At 42.6% G+C, this 15355-nt stretch overlaps 1 protein-coding gene across 2 annotated transcripts in view; it reads right to left on the minus strand.

Moving 5' to 3' along the window:
- Positions 1-15355, minus strand: part of SLC25A33 (solute carrier family 25 member 33) — a 30358-nt gene that overhangs the window by 14639 nt on the left and 364 nt on the right. For both annotated transcript variants that reach the window (XM_029227136.1, XM_029227135.1), the window contains exon 2: positions 6212-6391. In XM_029227136.1, the coding sequence (XP_029082969.1) occupies positions 6212-6391 (180 nt within the window). The remainder of the gene's footprint in view (positions 1-6211; positions 6392-15355) is intronic.

The raw sequence follows: 15355 nt of genomic DNA on the forward strand, positions 1-15355 counted from the left end.
TGAAATTGGGTCATCTGTAGAGACATGGATGGATCTAGAGACTGTCATACAAAGTGAAGTAAGTCAGAAAGCGAAAAACCAATATCGTATATTAACGCATATATGTGGAATTTAGAAAAATGGTACAGATGAACTGGTTTGCAGGGCAGAAATTGAGACACAGATGTAGAGAACAAACGTATAGACACCAAGGGAGGAAAGTGGCGGGGGTGTGATGAATTGGGAGATTGGGATTGAGATGTATACACTAATATGTATAAAATGGATAACTAATAAGAACCTGCTGTATTAAAAAAATAAATAAAATAAAATTCAAACAGATTCCATACCCAGTAAACACTAACTCTCCATCTCCCCACCCCAGCCCTGGCAGCCACCCTTCTATTTTCTGTCTCTATGAATCTGACTGCTCTAGGGATCTCATACAAGTAGAATCCTACAGTATTTGTCCTTTTCTGACTGGCTTCTTTCACTCAGCACAGTGTCATTAAGGTTCATCTATGTTATAGCATGTGTCAGAATTTCCTTCTTTTTAAGGCTAAATTATAAGTCCATTATATGGATGCCCCTCATGTTGTTCACCCTTGGGCTGCTTCTGCCTTTTGGCTACTATGAATGTGAGTGTCCAAATATCTGTTCAGGTCCTGGGGCAACTAAGCCCATGCGCCACAACTACTGAGATGGCGCGCCTCAACTAGAGAGCCTGCATGACACAAACTACAGAGCCCACATGCTCTGGAACCTGCGCGCCACAACTAGACAAGAGAAAACCCGCAAGCCACAACTAGAGAGAAGCCGCACACTACAACAAACATCCGGCGTGCCACAATTAAGACCCGACACAGCCAAAAAAAAAAAAATAATAATAATAAATAAATCTTAAAAAAAAAAAAGTAGGTTAAGTGAAAGGAGCTGGATACAAAAGGCCATATACTGTATGATTTCATTTAGATGAAATATCCATGAGACAAATCTATATAGACAGAAGGAAGATTAGCAGTTGGTTGTCTAGGGCTGGGGTCCTAGGGATGGGGAGTGACTGCAAACAGGTTAGGGGATTCTTATAGTGGGGATGAAAACGTTCTAGAATTGTTGTGATGGGTGCACAAAACTCTGAACATACTACAACAGAACTGTGTGCTCTAAGTGGGCACATTGTATGGCATGTAGATTACATCTTAATAAAGCAGTTAAACAAACAAAAAAAAACCCAGAAAGCCTCACTGAAAAAGTTCTTGAAAACAGAAGACATATTTGTAGGAACAGAGTTTTAAAACAAAATTTAACCCTTGTGCTAAATCAATCGCTTAACAATAGATAAATGATAAAACTGGAATATAGACTGTAGATTAGTTAAAAAGCAGTACATCAATATTAAATTTCCTGAATTTGAAAACTGTACTGTGGTTTTAAGAGAATATCCTTTTTGTAGGAAATAAATGCTAAAGAATTAAGGGTAAAGGGACATAATGCAATGTAACCTATTTTCAAATGGTTCAGAAAAAAAACCTGTATGTATATAGAGCAAAAACAAATAAGCAAATGTGGCAAAATGTTAAAGTGACCTGAGGTAGAGTATATAAGCAAGTTATTTGTACTGTTCCTGTAACTTTTCTGTAAGTTAGAAATAATTAAAAAAAAAAAGTTCTTAAAAAAAAGCTATAGGTCATAGGTTATAAAAATACTGAACTCATGTTTGTAGCCCACAAAGCCACGAAACAAGGGTTGGGGTAAAGACAATTCGTGGGTTTCTGTAAACCTAACACTCCAAATGAAGGACACGGAGTTTCAGTGCATTTTAACACTGGCCAAAACCAAGCCATTTGGTCCTTAATACAGGCATCAGAGTTTAGTGTTTTCAACTTTAAATACTTTACTGTTACTCTTTCTCAAAACAGGATTGGGCTTTTAAAAAGCCAGGCTCTCTCAACCAAAACTTCTCTCAAATAACACCCTGAAGTGACCTACACCTTATAGTATAGCATGTAAAAGATTTCAAACGGTCAATACATTCAACAATTTTTAAAGTTCAGACTCCATCTTTGGTCCCCACGAATGTTCACCATGCAGCCGGCCCAGGGGTCACCTACACACAATTAAGGGAATCTCTGGCTCCAGGGAGCTGGGAGCCGCTCATCTATAATGCAGTAGGGAACGCATGTCCTCAAGTGACTCAGGCCTTTTAAGAACTGCAGAAAGGCTGTCTCCATAGTTACGCATATTAACAGTGGGCAAAAACTCAAATCTGTTACGTAATTCAAACTGCTAACCTAGCTGGATGTTTACAAAACTTTTCTGGAACAATCAAGTTCCTACTATAAATGGTACTCCACAGCTTGTTAGGACTCAGACTAATTTTCCCACAGTCATAGAAACTTTCATTTAGGAAAGAAATGCAGAAAGAAATTAGAGTCCTGTTTGGAGCGTTTCATTCTCTTCACTATTTTAGATCATACTATGCATACCACTGACCAATCCAGGACAAAGCTCTCATCTGAACCCATCAGTGTTTAAAAGAGAAACGACCTCACTAACATATTACTTTTCAAAGAGGTACTTCAAAAAACAAAGTAACCTGAAGTAGTTTAAAGAACAGGAGTTCTGATTAGGAAAAAAAAAAGAAGACTAAGTCCTAAGACATTTTAAGGCAGATGCCTGAATAAAAGGATTATTAATTACCCCGTGGTAAATTTAATATTGAGAGCCTAATTGTTTTAACATCTTGCCTTTTTTCTTTTTAAGTAACTATATTCAAAATATAACGGTAACTGATGCTCCATTGGAGAATATTTTTTCTCTAATAGGTTAACCTAACACGAGACACAAGCAAACACTGATTTGTACTTTGAAAAATAAACTTCCTGTACACAAATTCTGTTGTCTGCTAAGTCTTTAAATGCAGTACTTCTTGGGCTTCCCTGGTGGCATAGTGGTTAAGAATCCGCCTGCCAATGCAGGGGACACGGATTTGAGCCCTGGTCCGGGAAGATCCCACATGCCGCAGAGCAATTAAGCTCGTGCGCCACAACTACTGAACCTGCACTCTGGAGCCCGTGAGCTACAACTACTTGAGCCCGCATGCCACAACTACTGAAGCCCACGTGCCTAGAGCCCGTGCTCCGCAACAAGGGAAGCCCGCACACCACAACGAAGAGTAGCCCCCGCTCGCCGCAACGGGAGAAAGCCTGCATGCGGCAACCAAGACCCAACGCAGCCAAAAATAAAAATAAATTAAATAAATAAATAAAAAGAAGTTAAAAAAAAAAAAAGATAAATGCAGTACTTCTTGGAAGAGTAAGACTAATAATAAGCAGCTTAGTTTTAAATGAATAATCATCTGATAAACCCAACGGCTTCTAAAACTGTGAACAGACAACCTTGATGGGCTTTGTGGCATAGAGAAAAGGCCTGGATCTCTGTCCTCGGTTTACTATTTCCTGGATAAAGAGCTGGCTCTGCCCTAGCCTAGGGGTGATAAGTGGAAGAATCAGAAAGCAGTCCAATGATCCAGATGAGCCAGGAGGGTGGTGGTAAAGTGAAAAGTAGTCACCTTCCATTAAAGCATCCTAAAAGATATGCTTCTCATGCTGGTACACTGTCTGATGTAAGTACTGGGTAACAGGCTGCTTTCAGAACTGATTAACAGGAAATAACACATGGGCTTTCTCCAGATGAGAATTATGTAGTACGAGAGTCCCCTTTTTGCCTTGGCTATCAAGAAACTCAGTTATAATTCTTATGCTTCAAAAGTACAGAAAGTATGTATTATGATAGCAGCTAATATTTATTATTTACACAGTGGGGGGAGGACTGTGTGTTAAGCTCTTTATATTCAGTATCTTACTGGTGTGCCATGTTCTATTTGTCCTGAATTCTTGCTGTGTGACAGGCGGCATTCTCAGTGCTTGGGGGTACCTTGGTGGTCAAAACAAACCGAAGTCCCTGCCTCTGAGGTACTTCCGTTCTGGTGGGGGCAGGGAGAGAAAAGAAACAATATAAATAAGTAAACTACACTGTGTGTTGGATAGAGGTGAGTGCTGTGGATAGAAATAAAGCAGGAAGGAGGCACAGGGAGTGATGGAAGGGCTGTTTTCAACAGCATGGTCACTGCAAGGCCTGCCCGCAAAGGTGACAACTGAGGGCCAGCCATGCAGATAATGTCCAGTAGAAAGGCCCTGATGTGGAATGTTCCAGAGTTCCCAGTCTTTTAAAGGGACAGGAGGAGGCTGATGTAGCCGAAAGGGTTCGGGAGGGGAAATACGAGGAGGTGAAGTCAGGGAAGTAATGGGAAGGGTGGGTGACAGGGGTGCTGAGACCGGCAGGCCCCGGAAGTAGCTTTGGCTTTTACTGGGGGGTGGGGCATGGGCCTTGGAGGCATCTGGGCAGAAGCTTCTCTGCTGCTCCTGAGGATGGAGCAGGGGGCAAGGTCTCTCACCAGACCACTTAGGAAAATGGGTTGTCTTGCGTGCGGTGGGGGCACTGTTCATGTGTTTTAAAAGATGGAGAGGCTCTTCTTCCCCTTTGGTTTACATTTTAGTAAACAATTGTCCTAATTGGGGAAAAACATACATGGAGAGAGATTTATTGGAGATAGAGAGACAGAGGTACTAGGGGCGCAGAACACGCATCCTGAAACACTTGAACTAGAGAAGCAGTCCCATTTATCTTACGGGCTTGGCCCCGGTGACACCCTCAACTTCCGGGCAAGAGTTTCCCAGTTACAGTAAGTAGATGAATCCACTAGTCATGCGTTGTTGGCAAGCATGTAAGAGGAAGTTCACCTTGGATGTTAGCAGAGTTGGCAAATTACCTGTTTCACTAGGTCCAAAGCATTTTAAGTTCCTCAGAAGAAAGGCGTCATTTGAGACACTGCTAGTGACTACACTTATAAAAAGGCGAACTGAGATGGGGTGTCTTCAGAGCCATGTTTTTGGAGGAAACGGGCTTGTCTCTCTCCTTACTGAGAGCAAAGCGTGCCTCCCGTCTCTGTGCTTCCGCCTTCCCTGCGCCTGCCCCTAACTTTCTGCCTTTTGTGCCTCCCCAACCTTTCTCAGCGTTCAATTAAAAAAAAAAAAAAAAAAAAAAAAAGATTCTCTTCGAGTCTTGGGTAGCAGCCGCCTCTTTCCCGAGTTGGGTTTCTGGTTCTCCCACTTGGGACCTTGCCCTCGGCAGCTGGCCCTGCTGCCCAGTCTTGCCCGAGCTTGGATGCACCCTCATACGTGTGTTTGGCATGGGTGCCTGAGTGACTCAGAAGTCGGTTTTACAAACAAAACGTACCTAAAAATAAATTAAGTGCTTTCCAATCCATCCTGCCTTATCTAAAATGTGACAGAATTCTGCCCAAAGTGCGAAGCGTTGTGGTTATTACGACAGAGCACTTCCATTGTACTGCGTCTTTTTCTAACACTTCCCAATTAAACACGCACACTCATACACAGCTGTGTCTCTCTTGCGCCCATGCTCTCCCAATGGTCAGTGCTAGAGTTCTGAATGTCAGCGTAGTCAAAGTCAACTATCATTCACTGAACATCTCTTTTAAAGCACAAGGCCCCAAGCTAAAATGCAGACATTGCCAAGCGCTCTTCTGAATTACTGATTTTGCCTTACACATAGAGACTGATAAGCCAAATTTGACCTAAGAATATTTAGCTACTTTGTAAACAAATGAGATATTTTAATGCAGTAAAAATAATAAATTAGGCAGACAGCCTAGGTATGAAACAAAAATTTTAAAGACCATTTTACTAAATATATACTTCAACTTTTCTATAAATGTAAAATTATTTCCAAATAAAAAGTAAAAAATTGCAACATTTTATTTCCATATTACTTCCTCTTAAAATATTCACAACCCTCCTCTTGTGTAATTTAAAAAGTTTTAATTTCACTACCACCTCAGAGCTTCTCGCTAGCCCTCATAAGATTTGGGGCAAGAGCAACACTTTGATGCAACAGTTTAAACATGGATGTTGGGTTTGCTTTGTTAGGTTTACTTTAACTGTCCTTGGACGTTGATCACGTGCACACAGGGAGCCCTCAGGCCAAGAGAGCAAGGTCAAAGTTCAAAGGTATTGGTACAGAAACCTAATTCTTAAATTTGGACAAAGCCTGTACAAACAGAACATTCCATCTGATGGGCCTGATAAACATTCTGCATTGACAGTGGGGGCGGGGGACTGGGGGTAGGAGTTGGAATTGCCACTGAACTTACTTCAGAACCTGTAAGAGTCCAGGCGTCACTGACGTCGGTCTCACCATCCCAGCTCCGCTGATGGTCCCCAGATGAACCTGAGGATAATAGACTGTCCGAAGAGCTAATCTTGAAGACTGCAACCTCGTCTTAATGACTTCTAGTGGACAAGTGAAAATAGCACCAACCGTGCCTCCACACCTGTAAGAGAAGAAATCACAACAGCATCAGAAAAGCTATAACTGTTCTGTACACAGATGAAATGGGAAACTGAACTTTTCTCTGTTAAAAAAAAAAAAAAAGGTACCTATGTTCATCTCATAATTAGAGCATACCAAGAGTTTAAAAAAAAATTAGTTGAAATCCCAGCAGCTTAAAAAGATAACCACTGTTAGTTAACACGTTAGTACATCCTTTAGGGCTTTTCATTAGTGGTTTTTCAATCTCACATTTTTTTCTTCTTATCTAGATATCGTGAATGTCTTTCCACGTCAATAGACACCTACGCCACCATTTGTAATGGTTGCATACTATTCCTCTCTATCAGTGTAAAATATTTTAACCTATTTCCTACTGTTAGACGTTCATGTCATTTCCAATTTCACTCTCATGTTGCAATGAATATTCTAGAGAATGCATCTTTTCACAGTGAAACAAAATAGTTATTCAGGTAATGCTACTATTTTGAAAATCAGTATTTATTACAACCCAGATTTTCATTAAAATCTGATTAATCTGGACTCCATTGAAAATCAAACTAAAGTTTACTTTTTAATCATTAAGTCCTTGTGTTTCCCTCAGTCAGAACTAATCAATTCATCCTCTGAGATGTCATTAGATGCACTGTCTCTGTGGGTCAGCGTTCCCCAAACTACCCTTTACAATTTGTTCATATTGAAATATTACCTGAACTTAAAATTTAAATATTTTTCACCTATTTATCCTAGAATACCTACTTTCATCTTTTCTTAAACAATAATATCCACGAAACTGCACGTCTGATGGGCTGGTTCTAGGTAACAATGTCCTGTACCATCTAAACCCACCCCCATACCACCAGCGACACAGGTTCTACTCTTTGGAAAACACTGAAGATCAGGACCTGCGTTGTATTCATCTTTGTATCCCTGGCATTAAAATGCACAGGTTCGGGACTTCTCTAGTGGTTAAGATTCCGCACTCCCGATGCAGGGGCCTGGGTTCGATCCCTGGCCAGGGAACTAGATCCCACATGCATGCCACAACTAAGAGTTTGCGTGCCACAACTAAGAAGCCCGCGTGCCGCAACTAAAGAGCCCACCTGCCACAACTAACACCCAAGTGCAACCAAATAAATAAATAAATATTTTTTAAAAAGAGCCATGTGCTTGAAAAACAGTATAACATTTTAAACAATGGAAAACTTACAAGCTCCTAAGATAAAGAAATATCTGAAGTCAATAACCTGACTTCATGTCGCTGAAAAAAAATAAAAATAAAAAAATAAACAGAGCTTTGGGTAAATTCTTTCATCAGAAAGTCAAAAAGTTCCAATACGACACGGGTCAACCACCTTTGGTTTGTCCCCAGGTCAGCAGTGCTCCTTACCTCGGCCAACTGCCATCCACACCAATGCCACCGATCAGAGGATGGCCTGCCGGACGGTGCCTGCTAACAAAGCGAACGCCCAGCGATAGCGAGCCGGGCACCTCCTGGGGATGGTGGGCCACACTCACTCCACAGCCACCGTTCTACACATTACACACCATGCCCAGGGCAGGGGTGGGGTGGTGAAAAGGTCCTGGCCTCCTTCAGGGCAAGCTGAGGCTCTCCAGGTGCCTCTCCCACAAGAGGGATGAGGCAGCCTCGCAGCATCGCGGGGAACAACTAAAAACTGGGAAAGCACTGCCAGCTGTAAACTGAGTAGCTAAGCCCTTCCTCATCTACCAGGAAAAAAAATCTTAGATGAAAAATATCCAAAGGACTTTTGCTTTTTTTCTTGGCTGCACAGCTTGGCATGCAGGTTGGCATGCGGGATCTTAGTTCCCTGACCAGGGATCGAACCCATGCCCCCTGCAGTGGGAGTGCGGAGTCTAAACCACTGGACTGCCAGGGAAGTCCCCCCAAAGGATATTTTAAATCATTAAGCTGTGTTGGATACAAATTCACGAAAATACTCTTAATTAGAAGACAAGTTCTGACATTAAACTAAATTGTCCAAAGAATATTCTTCCTGAAATTTAAGACATTTCACAGCAGAATTTTAAACGTTAATCTTTCAGTTCAACTGCTTTTTCTTTCTTCACGAACCCCATGTACTAGACATTCATCAGTCTGAGGAGATAACATCATATGAATCAAAACACTGCCTTCTCTAGATTGGCTTTCCAAATTTTCTAGAGATATTTAGTCAAGTTGAGTCCAAAGCACTTCAGAGTACAACAAATTATATTCTTTGTAGGAAAAAAACCGTCCTGTCAATTCTCAATTCTTCAATGCAAAGACCTTCAATATTAGCCTGGACCCTCACCCGGTCAACTAGCTGGGATGAAGCCCCATCCACCGTGACTCTGCAGAAGGCATTAAGGGAGCTTTTCAGGAATCTCCATTCAGAGACGGTGTAGACCTCCGCTCTGTTGGCCAGTCCTCCCTGGCACTGCTTTTCAGCTGTGCTCCACAGAATCCTGCCTCTCCTACCCTTGCAGCTGTTCAAATTCAGTCTCGTGAACACACTGAGGGGACTTGGTCTGCTCTTCCGTCTTTTTTTTTCTTCCCTTCCTTTTAGGGCTCTCTGGGCACGAGGACTGGGAGAGAAGCAGTCTTATGTAAATTGTCCAGGTCCAGCTGTGGGTCCACCTGGCCATGTGTTACGTATATTGGTGGCCTCAGAGAACGTTATGAGTCAGTGTAAATGGTGTGCAGGCCTCCCTGGGGTGGCGCTCAATCTCCCCAAGAGCCCCGACACTGAGAACCCCTGTATTCGGCCCACCAGCAGTCCAGCCCCCAACCTCCTTTTGGCCTAACTTGGCCTGGGAACCTTGCAGGCAGCACTAGGTGTCCTTCCTTCCTCTGGTCCCCATGCTCCTTGACACCAAGCCAATGGAGCCCACTAGTGTCCTTCCACACCCACCATGAAGCAACAAGACTGGCACTGGGTAGGAAGTCAGCCCTACGTCCTTCCCAAGCACACCACACTGCCCCTTCTCATGCTGCTGGCATGGGCCGATAATGCAGCAGCCTCCCACCTTCAGGAAGCCTCTGGACACAGAGCAAGGTGCCCATCTCTCAGCCTCACAACCTCCCTCAATCTACAGACCAGTAGGGGCTGGTGACAGGGAAGGGGACAATGACGGGAAAAGCCTCTCTCAACACTCCAAATGCCACAATGCTGACAACCATAAGCTTTCTGCTCTGCATATACAGCCTGGGGTGCAGCGGTCAATGGCAGTCAGGCAAATTCTGCCACCTCCTTCTAAGTCTTAGAGTAGGTTCAGCTGAGGGTCCGGGTAGCCAATGCTCAGAAGGCAGTAAAAGTCACATTCAACATTGAGTTTCATGGTGACGCGGTCCTGGCATCACACAGTCAGGAAACTGACTAATTCTGATTGGATACCCATATCCTGGACCACTAAAATACGCTAAGTACTCTCCTGAATCACCATCCTGCCACGTTGCTGCTTGTTCAGCAGTTAAATTACACATGTCTCAAAGCAGCCACAAGAGGTAGTTGTTCTCTGAAACCTATTTGCCTAATTTTCTTAAAAAAAAAAACCCATTACCTGTATTTTTCTGCACCTTTTTCATCTTTTACTACTTGTTCCTTCCCCTTCCCCTCATTCTCTACCTTCTCTCATTCTTCCTGCCCAGGACTGAAGTCTTGTGTTTATTACATAAAGATGTATTTAACTGTTTACCTTTACCCACATAGGGCTTGCTTGTTTCTTCCACCTGTGGATTAGACTCCTCCCCTCCACTTTACAGCAGAGCAAAACTGGACTATTACTACTACAGTATGTACACTACATTAATCTACAATCTTTATGTGATCAGAGACAAAATTTTTAAATTATGTACACAAATTTTTACCTTTTAACTCTGAGTTTCAAGCAACAAGGAGGATTTTAAAACCTAGATGTTTTCAACAAGAAGCTGTTTTCTATACACTCACTCATTTTAGACACTAAAGCCAAGACCAAGATGCTCTTTATTATAATTGCTACCCAATTGATAGTAAACTGGTTTCCAGACTCACAGCTTATACATTAACTACAATATGGATTCTACTAACTAATAATACGGCCAGACACCCTGTGATCCCAATCTTTGGAGCTTTTGGTAATTTCCTCCTTTCATCTGCTACCTCTATTGTCACTACTTGAAAAAAAAGAGTGCCTCTTTATACACAATTGTCTGGAATGTTTTATTTGAATACCTAGCATAGGGCTTAGAAGACTTTGATTATGCAAATTCTGTATTCACTCAGTAAAAGCAAAACACGTATTTTTTGATGCAGGTAACTATCCTTTAGATGCCATTTTCTATATTCTACCTCATTTAGAAAAAAAAATCTGAAACAGCACCCGAATAAAAAAACTCTGTAGGCTTCCCTGGTGGCGCAGCGGTTAAGAATCCGCCTGCCAATGCAGGGGACATGGGTTCGAGCCCTGGTCCGGGAAGATCTCACATGCCATGGAGCAACTAAGCCCATGGGCCACAACTACTGAGCCTGTGCTCTAGAGCCTGCAAGCCACAACTACTGAGTCCACGAGCCACAACTACTGAGCCCTGTGCCACAACTACTGAGCTTGCATGCCATAACCACTGAGCCTGCGCGCCTAGAGCCCGTGCTCCACAACAAGAGAAGCCACCGCAATGAGAAGCCCGCACACTGCAACGAAGCGTAGCCCCCACTCTCCGCAACTAGAGAAAGCCCTCGTGCAGTAACGAAGAGCCAACACAGTCAAAACTAACTAAATAAAATTAAAAAATTAATTTAAAAAAACCTCTACAGTACCTGCTGAATCTGAAGAGAATCATTATCTTTCACAAACACACAAATCCAAAATAATATTACCTTATGCCAATTCAGTTTCAGCAAATCTTACTACAGAACCATGTTCATAATTCACAAATAAAGTACTGCTTTTCTTTATTTGGGACAATTTAACAGGCCACATCAATTAGTTACTCATTAAACAAGTATCAGTGAAGTACCTCTAACATACGGGGTGGGCAGTGTACTTAGGATGGACCAGTGAAGAAAACAGACACGGGTGCTGCCCTCATGAAGCTTAAATTCTAGCAGGCATCTTTCATCCAAACACAATAAATTTTTTAAAAATGTCACATATATGAAATACACTGGATGAAATCAAAGTTAATTTATAGCCTTAATACATTTATATAAGCCTTATATAAGATAAATGGGCACACTATATCAAAACTTCTTTCTTCATTGCAAACAAATCTTGCATCTTCTCTACATCGTTCCTTAGCAGATATATTAACGTGTCTAACACTTCAAAACTGACCATTAGCTGATACAGATTAAATCGGCAGGGACAAGGGCAGTATAGGAGTACACCAGGTGACAGCTGTCCGTAATGGGGGGAAATACTGAATTATGAACATTATCTTAGGTTACATATTTTAAAAACCTTAAAGACATACCGTATCCCCATTAAAATACATTTTAAAGGCTATGTAAGTACATTTAATGACAAAACCATGCCATAAAAATAAGACTTAATGCATATTATCGAGGCCATCAACCTCTAATCTAAGGGCAGCTTCGCACAGCTATTTCAGGTGCTGAGTACTCTCCTGAATCGCCACCCTGCCACGTTGGTTGCTTGTTCAGCAGGCGAAGGACGTCACTAACACTACACGCACAACCAGAATTCCCAAGTCATTTGATAGGGAAAGTTTAAGAAGAGATTTTTCTCAACAGACATAAGGCCTAGACACAGAAGGGCCACTTTCGGAGGATTTCAGTGTTTCTCTTAATGGTCTGGTTTAAACAGTAGAAAAGGAATGATAGGTTTACAAAAAAATTTGTTTAGGTTTTTTGTTTTGACAACAATACTACCCAGATTCTGCGATAGGAGAGAAAGCAGAAAACAGCAGAATCCCTAAAAATACTAAAAATCGACATCAAATGAATGAGGTTCCCTCACATAGAAGCAAACCACCCTAAGAGATGGCTTATGAAGATGCTGGTAGCTAGCAAAAGCCTTAAAAATGTGTTTTGACTCAGAAATTGTACTTCTAATGGTTTATCCTAAGGAAATAATCAGACAACTACACAGGTACACATAAGGATGTCCAGTTTATAAAGGCAAAAAATTAGCAACGAAAGATCAGAAAGAAATTATTTAATCAGAATAAATTAGGTAGCCCTGTCATAAATCACTGTAAGAGCCTCCCTGAATTCCTGTCACTGGGCTTGGAAACTGTGTTTACCTTCTTCACTGCGACCACAGAACAGTAACGATCGACTAGGAGTACACTCAGCGAACTCACTACCATGCTGCCATCAAAACCCAACATATTTCTAAGGAGGAAGCAATGTATAAAGAATGGGAGCCTATTTTATTTTTTATTTTTTGTGGTACGCGGGCCTCTCACTGTTGTGGCCTCTCCCGTTGCGGAGCACAGGCTCCGGACACGCAGGCTCAGTGGCCATGGCTCACGGGCCCAGCCGCTCCGCGGCATGTGGGATCTTCCCGGACCGGGGCACGAACCCGTGTCCCCTGCATCGGCAGGCGGACTCTCAACCACTGCGCCACCAGGGAAGCCCGGGAGCCTATTTTAAAATTAACTATGAAATTACATTTGGCGCACATATACACACACAGACCTGATTCTTAAGTGCTTATTTCTAGGTGTTGGTTTGTGGGTGTTTCTCCTCCAGTTCTCTTCTTTCTTAAAGGGCAACACTATGTTAAAAAGATACCTATTACAGGTTAACTTATGAGTATTTTTGCCTTGCAAAGAACTCATAAAACTGCTTAAAAATTTTTTAAGAAATTTAAAAGACAGTGAGTTATTTTGGGTGTAGTTTTTACTTTCCAGGATCTAAAATTAATTTTCAACTATTCATAAGCCTGTTATACCTGATAAAAATATTTACTCAGTATCATTAGTTAGTTATAGCATTAAACTTGTTTGATGTTAGTTTCCAACGGCTAGTCAATAATCAGGAGAAATGTCACAGAGCCCCCCCTTAAAAAGCAGGGGCTCTGACTCCTTTTCAAAGAAAGTACTCAGTTCTTTGGAAAGAGGCCAGCTTAACAGTGGAAACTAGTTACTTGGAGCAAAGCAACACAGCCCTCTACCACACAGGGGGGGACCACTGCGCCACTGATTTTCACTACATGACACACCCATTTGATACTTAGCTCCTTTAATGATTTTCCCTAAAAGAAATGGAAGTAGTATATTTTAGGCTAGTGGGAATGAGTCGAAATCCAATTAGTTACTCTGAAAGCATCCTTTTCGAAGATTTATTTTCTTTCTTGCATATCTGCAAGGAATCCCGAACTGCTAATGAAGGAAAGGAACCCTATTAACTACAATAGCCCCAGGCACCCCTCTAATAAACTCCAAGTTTTAATCAGTCCAGAGCTGTGCTGGCTCCCGCAGTTTTCCTCCATCACAAGGTAAGAGGCTGGTGCTCCGGGAGGAGAATCAGCACCCAGAGGGCACTGTGAAGGGCGTGTAGGGAGATTCATGTCGACAGGGGAATCAATTACCAAGCAAGCCTCACAGAGGCTGCTCCAGAGCAAGTAACTCTCCCAGTTCGGAATACAAGACTTTTTTTAAAGACCACCTCACTTAAAAACTGTAAATCAAAATCACTGAGTATAAAATCATTAAAAAGGAAATGATTAGCTATCCTTCTTAGCTTGAGAAATGACTTAAATAACATGGTCAACTTGTTTAAAATTCCCCACAATGACAAATTAATGTACTGTCTTAATTTAGGAATCCCTCCCCAAACCTTGTGTTACTCTCAAAGTAAATATCAACGGGGAGATGAAGCAAAAGGAGGGGGATTGATAGGGAAGAGCTGAATGAGAAATCGTTCCTGTGTATGAAGAGCCACCAATTTTCTGACCGGAGAAACAACGTAACTGGGTAATCCACTACGATAAAAAGTACAGAGCGCTCAGGAACACTTTCATCATGGTCATTTTTGCAAATAAATTCTCAACCATTACTTGTTTGTAATAAGGAACATATCTGGGTAGTAACTAAAACACTAAGCTGCAACTAAAATACACAAATCAAGATAATAATCCAGGATAAATTCTACTTTATGCAGAATGTCCTGCACTTAAAAATGGCTGTGCCAGGCCTGTGAGGTCCTCAAATAAGACTCCAAACATCTACAAGACTCCAAAAGGACCCAAAGGTTGTATTAAAAGAAAACAAATTACTAATACAAAACATTTTTACTTTTATTTTCTGAAAGAAACAAAAACACCAGCTCCCTTCCTAACCCCCTACCACCCCACCTCCCTAAAAATACGTTGCCTCCACTGAAAAAATTCAAGGTGCCATGACGATTAAGCTAATGATACTTTCAAAACAGGGCACATCTTAGATTTAATGTTGTTTCTGACGTTGGACGCTTCAACCAGCAGGTGAGAAGCATTTCAGCACACCTTCCCGACTCCACTTAGTCCCGAGGTCCCCCATCAGCTCTCCCACAGGTTGTTGACCGCTGCATCACGGTTCACTAGCACTTTCCAGGCCCCTGCTGATGCCCAATACCGGCAGCCCTCTCGACCATCTGAACTCGCCCCTGCGCTACCCTGAGGGACTCCCGGGCCAAACTAAGCATCCCCAAGACCGCCCAGAGCCTTCGGGAAAAGGCCCAGGAGGAGAATCTAGGCAGAGGGTCGTTAAGTGCAGCGTGGCCAGGCAGGACCGCCCCCGAGTGACACTCGTCAGACCAGCCACTAACTGTTTAAAAGGAGAAAAAGCTGGAGGTGCCGTGGGGATGGGGATGGGGTTGGGGATGGGGATGGGGGTGGGGGTGGGCGCGGCGCACGCGGCGTAAAATCACCCTCTGGGGATGCGGCCAGGAGGTGGGACAGGCCCTGCTCCCCCCGGGGCTCCCCACCACCCCCACGCCGGTACTTCCTCTTTCGGCAGGCGGAGCTTCAGCCCCGGGAGGGC

Source organism: Monodon monoceros, unplaced genomic scaffold, assembly GCF_005190385.1.
Source record: "Monodon monoceros isolate NGI ecotype Baffin Bay Population unplaced genomic scaffold, NGI_Narwhal_1 Super_Scaffold_18, whole genome shotgun sequence".
NCBI lineage: Eukaryota > Metazoa > Chordata > Mammalia > Artiodactyla > Monodontidae > Monodon > Monodon monoceros.